The sequence below is a fragment of the Strigops habroptila genome, chromosome 3 (genome assembly GCF_004027225.2).
Source record: "Strigops habroptila isolate Jane chromosome 3, bStrHab1.2.pri, whole genome shotgun sequence".
Classification (NCBI taxonomy): domain Eukaryota; kingdom Metazoa; phylum Chordata; class Aves; order Psittaciformes; family Psittacidae; genus Strigops; species Strigops habroptila.
In genome coordinates, this window is record NC_044279.2 from 33,651,333 (window position 1) to 33,672,578 (window position 21,246).

The 21,246-nt window shown below is 37.6% G+C and overlaps 1 protein-coding gene across 4 annotated transcripts in view; it reads right to left on the reverse strand.

The window, feature by feature from the left end:
- Window positions 1-21,246, reverse strand: part of LRIG3 (leucine rich repeats and immunoglobulin like domains 3) — a 42,675-nt gene that overhangs the window by 16,681 nt on the left and 4,748 nt on the right. For all 4 annotated transcript variants that reach the window (XM_030480409.1, XM_030480407.1, XM_030480406.1 and 1 more), the window contains 4 exons: window positions 16,737-16,808; window positions 16,343-16,417; window positions 2,917-3,051; window positions 2,128-2,271 (listed from right to left, as the gene is read on the reverse strand). In XM_030480409.1, coding sequence (XP_030336269.1) covers window positions 2,128-2,243 — 116 coding nt within the window. In that variant the 5' untranslated portion in view covers window positions 2,244-2,271; window positions 2,917-3,051; window positions 16,343-16,417; window positions 16,737-16,808. The remainder of the gene's footprint in view (window positions 1-2,127; window positions 2,272-2,916; window positions 3,052-16,342; window positions 16,418-16,736; window positions 16,809-21,246) is intronic.

Genomic DNA, 21,246 nt, shown 5'->3' on the forward strand with positions numbered 1-21,246 from the left:
CACACCAGAAACCTTTCTTCCTTCTCTGGAAACAAACCTTATTTAAATGTTTTTCTTGTGTCTAAAACAACAGAGACAAGATGTAATAAAAATCAAACATTTTATTGTAATACATTATGTTTAACCATGGTAACACTGTTCTGCCCTTCTGATACTGAGGACAAGTACTTGGTAATTCCTTGATTTTCAGATTTAAAGAATCCCTGCAGACCTAGAATGTCATGGTTAATCCTGTTCACAAATTCAAAAGTGAAAGCAACTTCCTGGTGTTTAGATTATCTTATAAATGCCGTAAATAATCAGTCAGAAAGAAGTAGTTAAAAATTTTTAGTTGTGATAACTAGGCAAAATTTCATGTCTTGGCTGATCCTTCTCTTTCTTAAGCTGGAGCCAAGCATTCATTACACATTCCTCTCTCATTCTCCGTAACTAGTTACAAACAGTTCCTTCCCTCTTTCTCAGGCACTCTTGGCACTCACCCTTCCGCCACTACACACAGTCCTTGTAGGCCAGAAGTTGGGACCTATGTGTATCCTGGAAGGGAGTTATAAGGCATAAGTAGCTGAAGGGCAAGCTGCAGTCACAGTAGTACTCAATATTTTCTATTTTCCTGCTCTCTACAACACCTTCTTGGCTTTGGTCCTTTTTAACTCCAAAGCCTACAACAACCACAAGCAGCTTTCCGACTCTGCTAAATTAACAGTTTATTTATTAGAAACAATTGATATACAGTATAAAGAGACAGGATTAGACAATACTAAGAAAAGGCCCTCATACAGCAACGACTGATCATCTGTCCCTCCAAGAAGGTCTTAGATCAATCTGCATCCTACCAAACTAAAAAAAAATCCTCTCCTTCCAAAACTTACTTTCCTATGGGAAGTAAAGGCCTAAATAATTCTTTCTACATAGGTATACCGAAATTATTTTTCAGAGTCTACGTCTTGTAAGAATTCATCTTTCCTCTCTGATGGCCTGATACAAACCCTACCTAGTAACAGACACCCAAAAGAGAACCCTACTTCCCCTCCTGCGTTTAAATATGTAAAAGCAGTGAAAAACATTCAGTAAAAACAGCCTTCAGTTTTTCCCCACTCCTCCTCTGAATAATTCTTTCAGGAGATAACACAAATTTTTGGCCTTCATTGAAGGTTAGCTACCCAACACAACTAGCTCAGCCTACTGATGAAATCCTGAATGAGTAGAACTTTTTTAGCCAAGAGTATGACCAACTTCCAAAATTTCAGTTGAACCTGAAGATCAGAAAGACTACTAAGATTGTTAACAAACCCTGATATTTGCAGGACTGTTCTTATGCTCTTCTACTGAGGCTTGAGTCAAACTCCTCCTGCATTTGTATACAGAAAAGACACAGTCACTGTTTCCATATGTGTCCGGCAACGTTACATTTCACTGTTCTTATGACCTTTCACTTCCAAGGTTAACCTAAAAAGAGTTCATAATTTTCAACTCTTAACTATCTAATAGGGAAAATAATTATTCAGGATTTAATGAAGTGTAGTCCTAGCCCATCCTCTTGTCAACTCCCTGCACTCTTTAAGTTTTGAGGTTTTTTTAAGAAAAAGAAAAAAGATACTTCCCCAGCCTATTCCATATTAAATAACTTTATCTATTATTTATTTGGTAAAACATTTATAGACAGCATTGTACCAATGAAGCTGATGGAGGTCTATTTACTCATATTGCTTATCGTCATACCTTCTGAAAGCAAATTAATTCATTTCACCATGAAAGCACAAAAATTCCCCTCATTTCACCGTGAAAGCACAAAATAAATGAGACTGCTGTAGCAAACTACCCAAGTTTACTTCATTTAGTATTTTTCCAATGCTTTCTTATAGGAATAGTACTATTACCCCTTCTCCAGCTTTTTTTTTTTCCCCCTTTTAATAGGCAAACATGATTTTAAATACAAAGACTATTCACATCTCACCAATATATAAGACTAGTTTTGTTCAGTACAAAGCTGCAGTTAGCAAGGGTTGCAGTAATATGTTTTCTATGTCTGTCTCACTCTGCCTCTGGTTAAATTAAAGGCTAAAGTTCAAGCACTGCCAGTGCTTTGGAAAACCTGAAAACAATTAGTCAATTGTAGGTTGCACTTACAGGTGCTGCAGATGGGAGAGTTTAAACATCTTTTGAGGGATTGCTGAAATTTTGTTCCTGTTCAGTTTCAATACTTGAAGTGTGGTAGACAAATTGTCAAAGGTACCAGGCTCCATGGAGGTTATTCGGTTACTGTTAATGTACCTGTTGAAACAATGTCTAGAAGGTTAAACTTACAGTTATTTAATAAATTCTTAATACCAGGCAGTGAAACACAAAGATCTTGCACTGCCTACTCCTTGATAAGTGGAATTTCATTTATTACATTAATTAGAGCTCTTGACAGCTCAGTCTATGGTCAAGTAGAATTTCACCACCACCATTTTGTTCTACTCTGCAGGAGTGCGTTATTGGCAGAAGATACCATGTTGCAACCCGTTACTTTATTCTCACTCAATATAGCTCTGACACTGCTATTGCCATTAGTGAATAAGGATTAAGGCAGATTCAAAAAAGTCCACCCAACTCCAACCAACTCAAGACTAGCTCAACTATGGGGGACTTAAGTTCATTTTGTTACATAATTTTTTCTCTCAAGAGACACATCTATTTGTTTCATCTCAAGATAATGACCTTCGCTGTTTATGAACTAAAACATTTCATTGCAACAACTCATGTATTCAAGTTAGTAGTTTATGTTACACAATAGGTGAAAGTAGGAATAAGTATTTGATGTGTGTCTAATTAGAAGATTTAGTACCTTAACAAATTGCTGCCAATCTAAGTTTTCCAACAAGTTTTTCTGAAAGTAACCTTAAAGAAAAAAAAGTAATACCAAGTTTTACTTACAGATACTTGAGCTGTAACAATGGAAATGATGATACTTTTAGCTCCGATATGTTGTTGTTGCTCAAGTCCAAAGTTTCTAGACTCTGAAATGGCTTCAAATGTTCAGACAAGATGTTGGCAATCTTGTTGCTGGTCCTGAAATTTAAGGACAGTAGTCAAAAGACTGTCATTTCCAGAGTAAACACTTGTTAACTACATACGACTGACGAAAGTTAGTTCTGAATTCTCCCACTTGAAAATAACTTCTGGTTAAAGAAAACCAATAAAGTATGTGCTCTAGACATAACATTCATTTCTAGCCATCACAAATTGGAATGCTCTAAATACATGTGTTCACCGACATTTTGTAAAACATATTCCCAGCGAAAAAGATAAAAGTATTGCATTATAATCCAATTACTGCAATTCATGGCTTTTAAAGCAAGATGTAAAACACTCTGAGCATCTATTTCTGAACAGTATAAATATCCAGTATTTGCATTGAAAAGTATGTCACAGTATTGTAATTAAATGTTATTAGAGATGTTTTCTACTTTAGCCAAATTAACATCATACTAGCCAGACACAGTGTTTCACTTCTTTGAAAAATGATACAGCATGAAAATCAGACTGAATTTCCAGAAAAACAAAGCTAGATTTGAAAAGATGGATGACAGTGCACTCCCTCAGAAAGAGTCTATAGTTCTGCAATTAGACCTAGTATTTCATCCTATAGATTCTTCTAATGAGTTTGCAAAGAATGAAATTTCTGCTCAGACCTTCTGCTCAGAACCTTACAGAGGTTCTGGACTTCATGCCTTGTCAAATTTCAGTTATGCCTCACACCCAATTCCACAACGAAAACTCTCTAACTGTTTAAAGACATAGGTATCCTAGTCTAAGCTAAGGAACACCCCTTTTTCACTTCCAATGAAATGCACTTTTTCCAGCGATCCTATTTCATGTTTGTACCCAGCAACCTACCAGTTTTTCCATCCCAGCTGCATAATGTACAGAATCATACACACACATCACCAGTGTTTATAGGGTTGGTTGGTTGGGGCTAATGGTACATAGGGGAAAAAAGATCATGACCAGTTAAATGAATGAAACCTGAAATGATCCTTGTTACCTTGAGAAGTTCAAGTCAGTTCTGCCTGTGGTACATTTTGTACCTAGTATGACGAATGATCAAAATTTAGGAGCTCTCCCCAGCTACTAGAGACCGCAGGGAAAGGCAATTTCAGTAAAACTATCAACAATAATGCAGATTCTGGAAGGTTTTTGCCTTTACTGGAAATACTTGCTCTGGATCAAATACTAAGCCACACATTTAGAATAGCATGGACAACCCTCACATATTCCAGGGGTGTGGGGGGATTACTGCTCAAGGCCAAAAAAAGTCCTGACTCAAAAACTGAATCAGAAGTTAGATTAATGGGCCTTCTGACCACATGTGGGAATGGCTAAGTGATCTTGCAGCCCCTCCAACGCTGTGCTTGTATCATGTTTCATTCCTCAGGCTGTCTGGTAGAGGTACACTGTGCTTTTTTAACTCTTAGCTGAAAGTATTTATAATAAATGGAAACAAATTACTTTAATAAAAAACAACAACAACCACCACCACCATGTGTCAATTCCACTGGCCAAATAAGACTGTGAGTTAGATAACAGGTCATAGAGCCTTGCCTTTATGCATTAGTTTGTTTATAAGGTAATTACTAACAAGGTATTAAAACTGCCAATTACTTGAGTGACGAATAAAATTTTCCTTGCAGTAAAAGTGTGCTCCAGCAGAAGCCAGCAATTTCCTGAACTGCACGCCTCCTAAATTGCAGTGTGAAAGTGTTCAGTTATAGAGACGGCTTGCACAGTGCTGTCTTTGTGTCAGCACTGCTTCATAAAACAGAAATTCCTCGCAACTGGCAGGATAATAGCCCCTGTATTACAAAGTTTAGTTGAACCTAATGGAACTGAATAAAACTCTTATATAGCCTTCAGATTAGCACTTAAACTAACTGGCAAATTACCTGACACAGACCAGGTTAAAACAAAACCAAACAAACAGAAAAACCCAGCTTGTTTGTTTCAGGGAAGGTTTTACTTTTTTGGAGACGGTAAGGTCATGTAGCGGGGAGAAAGCAACTTCTTTTGTTTGCTGAAACAGTGAACACATTAAAGTCCTAGTTCATCTCACAATGAAAAATCAAACCAGCCCTCACTGCACCTGCCTGCTTACTCATATTTGTAGAAGCAACTCAAATGCAAAATATCTGAATAGCTCACTCCTTATTGCTCCAACCTCCTAGTCCAGTTTTCTCTACCAAAAAAAAGTGCTATAATTCACACCTCAAAGGAGATTATTCAGTGCTGAACGTACCTGAACAGTTCTACTTTAAAGCCCAACTTTAGTTAAAATGAGAAACTTTAATTATAGTTCAATTTTTCTTCACAATCATCACTTAAGTATATCAAATAAAAATAATGTATCAGCTTCCTCACAACTGCCAAATTGCTGTCAAAATGAGTCAAGAAAATGTGTTTGAAAATGTAAGCCTATCTAACTGACAAGGCAGAACTGAACAGTATCCTCTGTGTTGGTACAATGACATACAAGTTTGTTCAGTATGGGGGGAAGAAAAAAAACAAACCAAACCAAACCAACAAACAAAAAACAAATGCCCCCAAAACCCCCAATTTTCCAGTAAATTGCTGTTATTACTGTGCTCAGACAAAAGTTGCTGCACACACTGCACTGGTTTCATTTCAGAGACCCTCAAGGGGAGATCAGAGACACAAGAGAACCAGCACATCAAGTTCTCACAGAAGTGGACCTGAAGCAATTTGATAACAATTTCTTCATGTCCAAGGAACAGCAACACGCTGCAGCTTCCTTATAACTTCTCCTGCTACGGCTAAAGAAGCTGGAGCATTGAGGAACACAAAACCACCAAAAATACCCGCATGAATTTGAACATGTCTTTTGCAATTTCAGTGCCTACATCCTGACTTGCAGCAACAAAAAAACCCAACCACCACCCGAGAGTGCATGCAGACTGATTTAATTATTTTTACATACGCCTGTGTGAATACCACCTTAAGACAGAATATCAGTTTTTCATTATGGGTATAGGAAACCTTAGCTTTCCTTCTCAGCATTCATTACTTTAACCACACTGCTAGGCCAAAACATCTGTAACAGCCCTATCAATCACGATCTCAAGATTCATTCTATATAAACGACAGCTACAACATATCTGACATATTGACTTGTGTCTTCCTTGCCCCTGGGGAAGTACAAAGCAAGACAGCAACTTCTGTATCCATTTTGTTAAGGATCTAGGTTAACACCATTTAGACGTAATTGTTCTTATGTGCTGGGGAAACAAAAATTAAGTATCTGCGATAGAATGACTAAGTATCTCTCAATAAAGATTGCCAGTATGTTTTCTACCTAAGTATCTATGCAAGCTTCATTACTCTGATCCTGTAAAATGGAAACCCCAATGCAGAAATAGATTTAAGACCTGAAGTTCTACCTTTTGTTTCTACTCAAAATTTCAGGAAAAAAAAAGAAATATTTCTGCACTTCCTTCTCCAGCATAACTCTTTCTTCCAGGTAGACCTTGATCTGCTGTGTTTTGAGAAGCTCTTAGTTTTACCTTGCACCACGATCATGACAAGGATCATGTGTAGGAGCCTAGAGGTGGAGCAACCCATAGAAAACAAGCTGTCTAGAAAGACAATTTTGGAGAGCTATCTGCGCAGCCTGTTCTCCAAAGCAGTTAAGATATAAAATAACTGTTTTAACATCCATGTGGTTCTAGACTAACACAGTATCTCAACTCAGCCCTGAGAGGCAGCATATACTTAATTTGCCCCACAAACAGGCAAATGAAATCATACTGGAGGCTCCTGCTAAAGACTAAAAGTATATGTAAAAAGGCACTCTGCTAGGGCTAGATAAATCTTTCTGAGCAGTGCTGAAGTCAAGACACTGGGGTTCACAGATGTTTCGTTTGACCGTCTTGTGTTTACATGGCTTCCAGATTACAGCTGGCACGGAGGCACCATACCAGAGCACACGCAAACCAGATGTGATTTTCCACAGTGGAGCACATACTTGGTGGTCTCCACTATAGCTCACAACCTCCTGTTTCAGTTTCCTCAGATCTTTGTGCTTGCCTCACCTGTTCTTCCCTTCACTCACCCACTGACATCATATGACTACTGGCATATCATCTATTGTTTCTTGTACTTCCGCACAAATTCCTTTGGACTTCTGGAGCTCTTGTAAGAAACAATGACGTCAAGACACCAAGTGAAAAAAAAAAATAAAAAATTAAGCAAGAAGAAAAATAAAATAAAGGTGAAAGATCAAGACTGAATTAACTTCCTTAGAGCTGTAATTAACTTCCTTACAAAGTGCTGGAAGACACATGCTTTGTGGCTTTTAGGGTAAGGCTGGACAACTTTAAGGAGCACATATCAGAAGAAAGAGTCTCAGTAACTCCTACAAGAAGAGAGAAAAAAAAATTTTTTTCCCAGCAATTTCCACACATTTGACTACTAAAATTAGCCAGACTGCAATGAACAATTATATAATTTAAAATATTGTAACTATGGTTTCAAGCAGAACACTACCCTTACAAAATACCCCCTATATGAATGGGACTACATGCTCTTCTCACCAGACACCCAACTGCATTGAATAAGAACATCCAGTTTTCTACATTTTTGCAACTATTAGATACAGAAATATTTCAAGCTAAACTGGTTTTCTCTAATACAAAGATGCCAGATATAAAGCCAGAATTCTGGCTTACTTCCAGTCTACTGGTAGGTCTACAAGTTTCATGCCCCCTTCACACACAGGCTTCTCATGTTCCTTCCAGCAACCAGTTTTTCTTTGTTTTGAAGGTCTCCCTCATTCCATGATCCATGCCTGCCATTGCACTTTCAAGCCAGATGTCAGCAAGTCTCTGCTGTTATTTTTTTGTACTTTTTGTGGTATACAGGCATAAAGCAGAAAATGAAAACTCGGAACTGTGCAGGCTGTCCAAAACTTGACACCAAAGGTTTATTGATTCCCAAACCAAACATAAACTGGGAAAAGGGGAAGAGAAAGATGCAGAATGAAACAACTCTGTGATCAGAAACGCTTTCATCATCAAAAAGAGGCAAACCCAAACTTTCCAACACGATAGTTACTTCCATTGCAATTCTCTCCTGATTTTAGTTACAGTATCAATATATGTAATTAAACTTTCCTTACAAACTCTTGATACCCGAGAGTCTGTTTCCCGTTTCACTTTCTGGCCTTTCCAAAATAATCACAAGTTACTTTGCATGGGATAACCAAGTGAATGTGTAAGTTCATCGCTTTATTTTAAACATGGTAAACAAAAACAGTGCAGGCATAGCTATTTCAGCATAAGCTGACAACAGAAATAACCCACTGCAGACTTGGTGCACCCTATGATAGTTAATGCTAAAATCTTGGACAATTCTAGACCTAGATTAAACCCAGCATAGTGCCCTCTAGGATTATAAATCACCTTTCTAATATGATGTACAGACTTGTTGAGTATTAACACCTATCCTTCACTGTTACAGAGCCAACCCTCCCCACTGAAGGGTGTAGGCTAAAGTCTACGCACTTCAGACCACACACCCTTCTAGATCTACTCCTAATTTTGACTGTCTCCTATCCACTTCTATTTCACTCAAGGCATCAAGCCATTACATTTCACTGATTTATTGCAATAATCACCTACCACTTCTTCAAGATATAACCATGATACTTGTACCTGACATATTAACTTCATTCTGACTTCCCTCAATCTCTGTACTATATGCCCTAAAACTTGGTACCTCCTCCTTGATAAAATTTCCTACTAGTCTTCCATTTGGTCACATAGAAACAGTGTTCTCTACTTTTCTGATCCATTACTCTCCTTTTTAATTCATCTTATTCTTTAACACTGTTGATCAGAAAATTATACCCAGTTTTTTCCACTCAAATAGCTCAAAGTTTGTATTCTTTTCCATTGTTATTGCAAAAGCATTCATCTAGGCTGTCACTACTTCATATTTTTGTTACAACAAACTCTGGGTTTTCACATACTTCTTCCCTTTCTCATCATTCAGCCTAAATTACTGCCATAAAAATCTAGTTTCCATGTCTGCAAGTCCGACTAAGACAGGTTCCTTTTCAAGTTCTTTCATTTACTTCCTCTTAGTCTCCACACCAAACGTCAAAGACTGCAAGAACTAATTCCAGTAAGTTTCTTCACTCTAGCTTTTTGCTCGCAACTTCAGCCCAAGTCACACATGGTTTATCACCACTCCCATTTTTGGGACTTTCTCCAAGTAGCCTTACGCCTGAAGCCCAGTCTGGCATTCCTCTATTCTTCCTTTCAAACCTTCTTCAAAACAAACTCTTCCAGGCAGTATCCAAATCTTAATCCTTCCTATAATAAAGTGGTAGTTGAAGAGATGACAAGGATGTAAAATATTTAACCAACATTTTCTTAATACTGGGAGCTGGACTTCAGTTTAGTATGCTAGCCTTATAAACACACAATACCACTCTGGCAAGCGCTGAGGGGAAAGGCATCCACTCCTACTGAATGTAAGCTTTCATTTTCAGTTGCGTCTAAACTTCTTTATTGTAACTGTAGCTTTCTAAATGCTGAGAGAGCATTCTCCTGGATTTTACACACAGCTTCCACTCCCCAGCCTACTGTGAGATAACAAAGAGGCAGATTTCTCATACCTATCCCTATTCCAAATAAACTTGCAAATAAAGATTATAAAAAAAAAAAACCCTTCTATCTCTAAAGTAGGCCCTTTGCAGGAGTTTTCCTCATGAAGATACTGCCACTGAGTGCAAACTATCATCCTTATTTAAATATACTTTTCCGCATTTTAAACAGAACTGGAAACACAATCTTAAAATAAAATCCCTCCTAAATAGTATATGGGATTAATCATCACTTTCCTTCAGTAACTAAGTTTGTGCATAAAATTAAGATAAGCATTTAAGCTGTATGTTGGTAATCAAAGCCAGCATGCAACAGTGCGCACTTAAATTTTGGAAGAGTATCTTTTTGGCAACAAAGATTTTTTTTTTTTTTTTCTCTTTTAACCAAGAATGAAAATCAGTGACCGGCCTATGTTCTATTATTCCCCCCCTCAAATGAAGAAGGTAAGACTATTTTATTCTTCCCAGTAAGGAGAATGAAGTGAGCATGAAGCCACCTAAAATACAGATTAATTTATAAATCTCTAGTCACGAGCTCATAATCTTGTTTAGCAGAGATCTATGATATGCCACTTCAACTTAAGAGTTAGTTTACTTAGTTTTAAGACTGATAAAGAAAAATACTTTTTCAGATTACATACTTAAGTCAGGGACCATGAACAATCCTGAAAGCCCTGTAAGTAGTGATAGTTACACTGTAGTATCATAATCTCCACATACTAAAGGTTTGTGCCACATTCAAGTTAGCTGTCTCCATTGCCTGACAGCACAATGCTTTACCAGTCTCAACCACCAACCAGGTTGTTACTAGGTCTTTCATCAATGGGATTTTATTTAGATTAGAGGAAAGCATGTTGTCCACTGAAGAAATTTTACTGATCACTGAAATCAAGATTAATGACCAACTAAGCGAAGTAGCAGGCCACAGCTAATAAAGTAATACACAAAGCTAAATCTGGGCTCTTTTGATAACTTAATTTTAAAATTTCAGAGCTTATTCATGAAGCCTAGTCTATACTAACACTTGGAGATGATCTCCAATAAACTCCCTGCTGTAGGTTAGATGAGCAACAAGTTTCTACTTCAGATCACAGACTACCACCTGGACCTGAAAACACTTCTTCGGCATTCCCCAGCTTTTTGTTTGTTTTCAGTGATCAAAATAAAAATTTTTTAAACAAATCCTTGTTGATGGCTTAGGCAATTTTACTTCCCTCCCAGCCCCTTCTCCCCTTGAAGAGAATTACTTTGTACTTTTTCAGCACAATTCATTTCTAGCTTCTATGTTTGCTTTTTCTGAAGTGTTCACTGAACACCAAAGGCCTGAGATACCAAGTAATCAAGAGTCATTTTGTAGTGGCTGATAAGAAACCTACATTTAAAGTTGGAACAATTTTGCTTACTATGAAAACCTGTGACACATGCAGTCACCTAAGACAGGCTACAGTCCTTTTGTCCTGTTTTTATCTCCTGACTAATCTTTTTTCGTTAATACTTTTTGCTTATTTACCTTTTTAAACATCCAGGACACAAGACGTCTTCAAAGACAATGCATTGAAACTCACCATATATCAACAGACATTATAAATGGAAAACTGTAGAAAGCCTTCAGAAAAGTGACTTGAGGATTCAGTCCAGCATCTAACAAACAAGTGGACACATTTCAAGAAACCTCCTCAATACTGGCAACATTTTTCATATTAGACCTCTAAAGTGAATGGCCATGCGATTCCTTGTTTTAACTGCCTTAAAGGTTTCCTGTACACATGGGATTGGAGGGTCCCCTCAGCACAGCAGAGGAAAACCTGTTCCATGTTGCATATCTCTTACGAACGCGAGATCTCACATTCTGAAAAAAGTGGGAACCTAATAGAAACCATATATTACTGTAAAACTTGAAAAACATTACTGAATTGTGAATCATCCATGCTCTTTTTACTTCTACACCATGAACTTTCTATTTTCCACTCTGGCTCTATTAAGATCGAATATTTGTTTGTATTCTAGACTAACATGATCAGCCTTTACAACGTAAGCTATAATGTCTTCATTTAAATCACCTGCACCACATGTACTAGTGCTTTTAAATAAAATAATTTTTATACAATAAAATGTAAAATCACAAGTTTATTTAAAACAGACCATTACTTAAAGCTAGCCTAACACTAGAATTTCACTATACGCATTAGTGACTTTGGCATGTACAGCTGTTTTAGTCCCTGCAGACAGCAAGATGATAGCTATATAACATATTCTGGATGTGGGTAATATGAAACATGTTTTACATACACATTTTGATAAGAACAATAAAATTTAGCTGGGGAGGCAGGACACTTTAATATTCAAAGCTGTTCCGTCTCTTTAAAGTCTCTGCTGCCTTCCATTTTCCACAGCATTCAAAGACAGTGCAGTGATGATGTTGAATGGTGTTTACAATTATGTATTTTTAAAAATTCTGCAAGTAAAGTAGCATGGGTTTCTTATTTAAACCTGTATCGTAAAAAAAACCCTAAAACCTTAATGTTGCAGCATTTGCTAATCAGTGTCTGTCTTACAAAGCACTAATCACATTAAAAGTAATTAACATTTTCTGAAAAGTTTTAAAGTAAAATCCCTGTGCAAACAGTAGTTGGTAGTTAAACGCCATGCAGGACTTGGAGGCTACTGTACTTATATTACTTCGTTTCAATCTACTTCTGGATCCAACCCATGTACAAAACTTTACAGCAATGACAGACCTAGGAGGCAATACCCGTTTTCTTTTCATCTATCAACATCACAGATTCTAGCAGATTTTCAGGATAAGCAGGACAGGACGGGTATCATCTTGGATAAAGAATACTGTTAGAATGGGAACTAAATTCAGAACCTTTGCTTGTTCTCCTGGAATGAGGGCATGAGTGACCATTTCACTACCTGACACAAAAGCAACCCACCTATCTAGGAAGAATGAAAAGAAACTTGTTTATTCTCCCAGAACTGCAGGATTTTCTACTGCAACCATTTAAAGCAATTATACGTTAATTTAACTGTTTTTACAAGCACTTCAGGAATGCAATTTAGGAAACACCTAACATATTTTAGTCCTAGGGACAGATAAATACACCCACACTACTGCGTGTGGCATCTGTGTGATATATTTGTGGTAATCAGTTGTTAAATCCAGTATTCTCCCCAAAAGATTATGCTGTCCAGCACTTAGGAGGACCTGGCCTCCTGGCTACCGACTGTGCTGTTTGAAGCCTCCTGACCAGATTTAACCCAAAGTACAACCCATTTATTTCACAGCAGCTTCCAGATTCCCAGGAGGCTCTAAAGCTCTCCTATGCCATGTGACAAGAATAGATACATCTATATTTTAATTCATGTGATGAGTTATCTCCAGCCATGTAATGACAGCATGCCTGCATGTGCCTGTATACTCCTTCACACAGACAAGGTCTTCCCAGGATGGTGGTAGGGGGTGTGCCTGCCCAATACTTTTCTCTCCCATGGTGTTCAACCCTCAACCGGCATCCATAAAAACAAAATGTTGGCATTGTTCTTTCATGTTACAGACAGACTGTGACCATGAGACTGGGAACATCTGCTGCTCTGGGTATGTTTACCCTGCATAATTCAACAGTATGCAAATACCTAAGCTAGATAAATATCAATTAGATAGCTAGCAATGAGGTAGCTCCAGAAATGGAAACTACACTAACATGATAATCCACCCATGCTTGTTTACACTGCTCAAAGAATTTAGACATATGGTGCTATATGGAGATACCTGCACTATTATATACTGTAGGCATACCAGCAGCGTAAATTCCTTTGCAGGGCAAGAAAATTCTTGCAGAACAGGTAAAATTCTAAGGCTCCACAGCTGAGTGACAAGTACTGAGAAGGGGGGGAGGGGGAGACAACTTGAAAAAGTTTCTTCAACAATGAAGATTTTGGCAAGAAAGGAGGGTGCCGCCTCTACAACATTCATTGAAGACGCCTTGGAAAAAACAACTGGCTTTTCAACTGACAGTAATGAACCAACATATATGTATCTCATCAGAAATATAATCAAATCAAGTTTCAGAAGACTAGCACCCTCTGTTCTGCTATTATTTGAAAGTCAGAACAAAGACTCAATAAGGAAAGAGTGGTTTATTTTGGAAAGGCTCCACAAGCCCCTTTCATATAAAAGTTTAAAATCCTGAAGTCATCAGATGTTTTGAGTACAGTTATTCTTTGAAGAGTGGTTCTAAAAATTATGTTCTAATTGTTCCATGTGTTCTCTTCGCATGACTTACATGTATTAACTCAGTTTCATTGAAGCCCTCCAAATAACATCCAACACAGAAAGAATAAGTGAACATATTTTTTCACTTCTAAAGTATCATTACATTATTTGTCCATCTATGATAACACCATATTACATACATTTTTATGCCAGACAGCTGCTCTATGTTTATTACTCATTTATATTATTTTCTGTAAAATGAGATTTAACATCTTTACATAAATAACTTGCAACCTGTAAGAACAGGAGGCTCAGGGGAGGCCTTATCCTCTCTACAATTATCTGAAAGGAGGTTGCAGTGAGCTGGCTCACTGCAGTGAGCAGTCTCTCCTCCCAAGTAACAACTGACAGGACAAGTCGAGGAAACGGCCTCAAGTTGTGCTGGGGAAGTTTAGACTGGATATTGGGAAAAATTTCTTCACTGAAAGGGCTGTCAAGAATTGGAACTGTCTGCCCAGGGAAGTAGTTGAGATACCATCCCTGGAGGTATTTAAGAGTGTGGATGTGGCACTGAGTGATATGGTCTAGTGGTGGACTTGGCAGCGCTAGATTAATGGTTGGACTAGATGATCTTAAAGGTCTTTTCCAACCTAAACAATTCTATGAGTCTATTCCATGTTTTAAATAGAAACCTCTGCAAAAGAAACAAGATGTTTTATTTTTTTGAATAATGCAATACCACCAATTTTATGTTCTATCTACATCCGTTTTGATAATAACAACTGTCTTAACTATTACATGCTCACTGACAGCACAGATCTAACAAAGGTTTTTGCATGTCTGATCACCTGAGTAAATGAATCAAGCTAGTGACCCAAGGATATGGAACAACCAGTCCAGCAGTGACTGATTTTCACTTATACTCTCAAAGAAATACAAAAATCTTTGCACAGCTGCAGAAGGATGATTTTGGGTTCATCCAAACTAGTTCAGTTTCCATGAGAAGGACTAGAGGAGATGTTAAGACGAATTCTCAACTTTGCATTCCTCAGAAGGCAGGAGGATATAAAACACTCTATTACAATATTATTTCCAACCTTGTGGTAAAATGAACCTTAGCAAAGACGTAAAAAAAATATATTCTTTAGATCAATTAGATGCTTAAACTACAGAATACTATGCCAATGTAAAAATAGTGTCAACATTAATGCAAAATAGAAGATATGCTTAAATTCAACAGTTATTTGTCACACACCATCTGCTTTTTCTTTCATTCTTTTCTGATTCTGATCTGTAAGAAACCACATCAGTATCAAATATCACTTAGTTCTTACTCAAACAGAGCAGTCCAGACACAGCGGCTGCACCAGCTGACTTAGCTGACCTGGGCCCAGAGTAAAAACAAACCCCTATAAATCACCACATGTAAGCAATTGAATAGTGATCAATTTAATTAACTGAACAGCTTTCCAAAGTTTACTGTATTGTTTTAACCCTTCGGGCTTCTTCAAGAAAGGTAACTTGCAATTTGTATTCAATGGCAGGGTTTGGCCAGAGGGCTACATATTACTGGCTTTAGACACTTTAGATTCCCACCGATAAAATACAAATCCCACATATGAAAAAGGTGTCTTTTCCCTTTTTCAATTAATAGTATTAAAGTAACTATTTTTATAACAGTTCCTTCAACAATTTAGAGAAACTACATCACAGAGAAAAAAAAAGAAAAAAATCAAACTGATTTTCAAGTGGAAACCTCAGGAATAACATTTCCTTTAAAATCAACTGGTTTGGTTACTGGTCCTATATGCCTTTTACAACTTTATACTCATATTACAGATGCCACATCAAGTAACCTACTAACTTCTTTCAAACAAAACAATGAATGTACATATAATTGTGACACATGATTATATCTATTAACTGCAGATGTAAAAAACATTATGCCACACATTAAAATAGGCTTAAAAAGACATTTTAAAGATATTGGCAAAACATCTTCTAATCTAGATACTTGTTCTGAAGCTGCACCTCGAGGGGATTTCCCCATATTGCCCACTGAAATTAATGGAACTCCGCCATGATTTAACGTGAGTGGGATTTCAGCCAAGATGCATAATGATAGAGTATAACTCTTGTTTTAAAGTTTGTATTGTACAAGTTTGTATAACGTTTACTTATGTTTGTACAGTGCCTAGCGCAACAGGGCTGAGGCTTCTGGGCACTACCACAACATAAATTAATTCTAATGCAGTCTTTGTATCTGAAGGAAGCATAAAAACTACGAGGATTAAGCTCAATTATACACATTTTAAACAACCTGCTAAATAATATGACATAATCAACTTCTAACCACAACCTACTCTATTTCCAGTTATTTCACTTTAATCTTTGTAATGCACATATTTCCACAAACCCTGTAGAGTTAGTTCCACTAACTAGGGACAATAGCAAGATCTACTTACAGAGACAAAAACGTTATATCTGCAGAGACTGGTCCCAGGTCTGGAATGATCTCCAGTTCATTGTTGTTCAACTTCCTATTAATGTTAGAAAATGGAGAGTCAGCTTTCGTGTTAATCAGAAGTATGTACACTGGACTTGCTAAATGGCTGAACAGTGTCACCCCAAAATTAAAAAATGATTTCAGGTCCACTTAATGCAAAGTGTCAGAAAATCAAACATCTTTGTTGTTTAACCAATTATTATTAGAAATAGGGATACAATGAGCATATGCAAACATCGGTTGGGTTTTTTGGTTGGTGGTTTTTTGCCGTTGTTGCTGCTGCTGTTCTTTTTTTTGGGGGGTTGATTGTTTTTGTTTGCTTGTTTGTTTTTAATTAAGACAAATTAACTTACACTTCCTGAAGACTATGAAGGTGATCCAAGAGACCGGTCTTGATTGAAGATAATTTGTTGTGACTTAAGTCCCTAGGAGGTTGCAAAAACAAACAGCCTGTCAGTTTTGCCATAAAATATCATGTAAAGCAATACAATTTCAATGCAAATTATGTTATCATTTGTTTCTGAGTACATAAAAAGGTTTTTTTTATATTAGTAAATTAGAATAGAAACTCATTTGAGCACACAAGGTATAAATAAGTGTAAATACCTTGATCAGTCATTGCCAGCACGGTCAAAGAATTTCCTATACGTCTGAACAATTTAGAACCATTCATTGGGATGTAAGACCCATGAAAAACACCTTAAGATTTTGACTCATATATACCAACAACAACCCGTCTGCCCCAGTCCTCCACAATAGAACATCTGGCTAAAACAACCTCTTGATTACAAGGAAGCTTCACAAACCAACAGTTATTGCAGATTCATTCCTTGAGTCAGTGGTATCATTTACTCTTCTCACTTCTCTAAAGCAATGCATAATCGTAAGCACACAATGAGGACTACCCATAAATCTCAACACTATTTGCATACTTTCACACAATTCAGGAGTCCATTCCTACATAACCAAATTTAATGGCGATCTTAAGCAATATCGCAAAGACATAGGAAGGCCTAACTCTATTCTGAGTTTTAAGATGTCTGTATACTAGTCATATTAACATCACACTTAATCGCACTTGGAGAAGCAGCTCGAGTACTTAGCTTGTGCCGGTCTGCACTGAAGATCCCAAATATATATACTGGTGCAGCTTATAAGGAATCTTGTTAGTGTCTTTGCAGTGTTTCTACAAAATAAGCCAGGGTACTAGGAATGCAACACATTTTCTTGACCACTGTCAAGAAACTATTTTCCCTACAGACACCATACATCTTTACCACATGTCTTCTCAAACATTTTACAACACAGTAAAATAGAGTCCTAAGAAACTTTTGCTGTAGCCTCAGAAGTATGAGAACCATCACAGAAATAAAAGAATAACCACACAACAGAAGGCAGAGAAACTAATTACAGAAACGCAAGCTTGCACAGCCATAGAGATCTGCACAGGCGGCACAGATTCATAACTGCTCTTCTAACCACGGCTGGCCCTCTTGAAGACCTCCCCCTTCTTAGTCACTCATCCACCAAAACATGCACCTTCCTGCTCATGCACTGTAGCCTGTCACCACCTCACCTGCACAAATTCAGCCATCTGCAAAGTGCTCACTGGACATTATAACACTGAGTTTATCCAAGCCAGCAAACAAAAACTGCACTGTTTTTAATGAGTTCTTAAACTCACACCAGTGAGAGTGTGCAATGCAGAATTGCACTAGCATGCTTCAGCAGTGAGCTGCTGTAGCATGAGGTAAAGGCACAGAAATTTCTTACACTTCATGATACTTTCTCTGTGCTAATTAAGCACTGAACAGTCATCCAACATGCAGGGGTCCCCATCAAGCCATGCGGGCATGAAGTGTATTTCAAGTTGAAACTATGAGGAAGCTCTCACTTTTTCTGGATAATACAAATCAGTACAGTCACCTATACTGAGCATGCCAAACACAGGCCTGACTGCCATAGATGTGTCTGCTTCCCATCCACAGTTCTGGCTGGGAAGAAACCTGATGATCAGCATATCCTGGCTGCACACAGCCCAGAAGTGATTTAAATTGAGCCAGATTCAGGGTCTGTGCTAGGTGGTGTGTTCTGTGACTAAGTCCTGAACAACTGCAGACCCAGAGAACTCCCAGTTTCTCTATACCCACCACTGCAGAACCCTGAACACAGGTATAATGCTGCAACCCAGCCAGGCACCTATGTTTCTTCAACAGCACCTGGGAACAATAAAAACTTGTTTTACGCTCCCCCAACTGTCTGGTGCTTTATGCAGTACTTGTTCAATATTGCCAGCACAATTCCTGGCATTGTCACTTTTGTCGTTCCCTGCAGTCAGTGGTTAAAAATAACAATAAAACTCAAACAAAAAAATAATACCAGGCTCGTATGGGGTACCACCAGTACTCAGTTACGCGGTGTGCTCTGAGCCAGCCAACTGGATCAGGCCCAGCCGGCTGCAGAGCTGTGGCACTGGTGCCTGGCACACAGCCACAGGCAGGAAGGAGATATGCGCTACGTCTCCCAAGCCAGGGCTGCACAGGAGCACGCATAAGGCAGACCTGCAGGTGTGAAAGGCATTTTCCAGCACAAAAAGGGGGTGTGAGGGCTGAGGGGAAGCCACCTAGAGAGGGGAACACCCTCCACCACCTTCAGGTGGCTACGGAGGGGATGTTTTCTAAGATTCTGTTCCGGAGTCAAGCACTTAATATACATCTGTGCCTTCTTCCAGGTGTCTAAACCCCTACACATTTTCCTCTTCAAGATAGAAAACCAATACAGTGTTAACATTTTCAAAAACCCACAAACATTAGTTTCATCATTATGATTTTGAGGTCTCCTGTAAACGAGGTTAACCACACTTGAGTTAGAGGACTGCATCTTTCACTGCTTAAAAACCTAGTGCAAACATTTGTCTGGCCATAGACTAGTGAAAAATCCCTTTGTTTAACGGCTGAAGATATTAGCTGCATAGATTTGAATTCTGCATTCTTAAATGTAAATTCTGAAAAAATACGTTGTTACAAAGATCTAGACGGGACTCTAACTTGGTCCTTTAAAGCAGACAGAGTAGAGACAATTTTTATCCTTAAACTTAAATCTATATTTGGCTTTAGTCTGTAGGGATTATAAGAAGTATGCAAATAAACAGCCAAAATTCAGTGAAGTTATGCCTGTTAGTGCCTAATATGTTACTGTTCCTCGTGCTTCAGACAAGACTTAGGAATCAGTAATTATTTCAACAAAGAGCTTTCAACATTAGTGCTAAAAACCTGCATTTCTTCATTTCATCCAAAAACCCTGCAAAAGGTTTATTTAAAACATGTTTGCCTAAAGGACCTACCAGACAGTAACAGACGTGAGTAGATTTGTTCTGCTGGAGTTATAACATGTTGAAAAAAAAAAAAAAATCTGGCAGAGTCCTTAAACTATAAAAATCCTGCAATTATAACCACTGCTGTGCATGATCACCACACTGGAGCCAGACACTTTCACTCATAGCTCAAGCTCACATCCATCTGGAGTCTATCAAGGCAACCATGAACGTAACAACTTACACTGGGCTTCAAACTGTTTTTTTTTTTTTGCGTTTGTTTTTTAACACTAAAGATACCCTCAGATTTTCCACGTAGCACCTACTTTAAAAAAATACATACATACATACAAACTACTCATTCCTGGTTTACTTACAGCAGGCTGTCAAACACAAGTTGCAAAAAAGCCAAAGCAAAACAACAAAAAAACCCTTCTCACAATACTGAATTGCCTGTTTCACATAGCTGTATACATACTTGTCTACCAGTTGTTGGATAAAATACGAATTATAAATATTTTATTAAACATTATTTCAGTACTACTGGCATGAGAAAACTTCAGGGGTAAAAAAAAGCCTTACCAGTTACATTTTTAAGTTTTTTAATCAGAGTAGTTAGAAATGAACCAAGGGTTAAAATATCTGTCTCCTACTAATACTCTAAGTAACTGAAGCTTAAGCCTATAAAATTTTCTGAAACTTATAAGCACTGGATCTGAGGCATTTTTTAAATAAAAATCTATCATCTCTGTTGCAAAGCTGCAAGTACATTTCAGTCCAATGAATTTCTCAACAGATCTTGAAACAAGTATGAAGAAAAGGTTTGAAAATGAATCAGTATTTTTCCTTTAAAGAAATGGAACTGACAAAGTTAAAACACTAGGATTATTACTATGCATTTTCCATTTCTGAATTTTCCTTGCCTGTTAAAAACCATATTACAAGTGGGGAGAAAATCTCCTCTGCGATTACTTTTGCTACTAGAATTTCAAAAGCCATGAAAGATGTAACAGTGAATGCACTCAAACTTCAGAAACCAGATTTATATTAAGAAATTCTTTATAACAATAAAAAGTATACATACCTGTTCTTCACCCCAGACTTCTAATAAAAGTGATTGAGCATTTAAGTAGAATTGCCTCCACTTGAAAAAGCATGCCATAGTTTTTGAGGCCCTTTAAGAGCCTATTTTATGAAAGAAACTATTTTCTATATTCCATTACATTTGTATGGGCATCTTTTGTAACTCTGCATTAGAAAGCTTAAAAGTATCACTGAACATCAATGTCTGTATGATAAAAAATTTGAAGGAAGGCCTAGTGTGTAAAGGGAGAGTGTTTCTTCACACATTTTATAAATACAACTTTTAGACTGTAACTTAATTTACAACACTTAGTCACAATTATCATCTTCTTCCTTAAAGAACTCAGAAACCTGAGCTCCAAGTCAAATTTTAAAATGCAAATCCAGCAACAGCTTCTTAATCAGTCCCACTGGGGCCTATAGAGCTGCTAATTCAGCAGAAATCAGGAGAGCTGAAAAACAAAAAG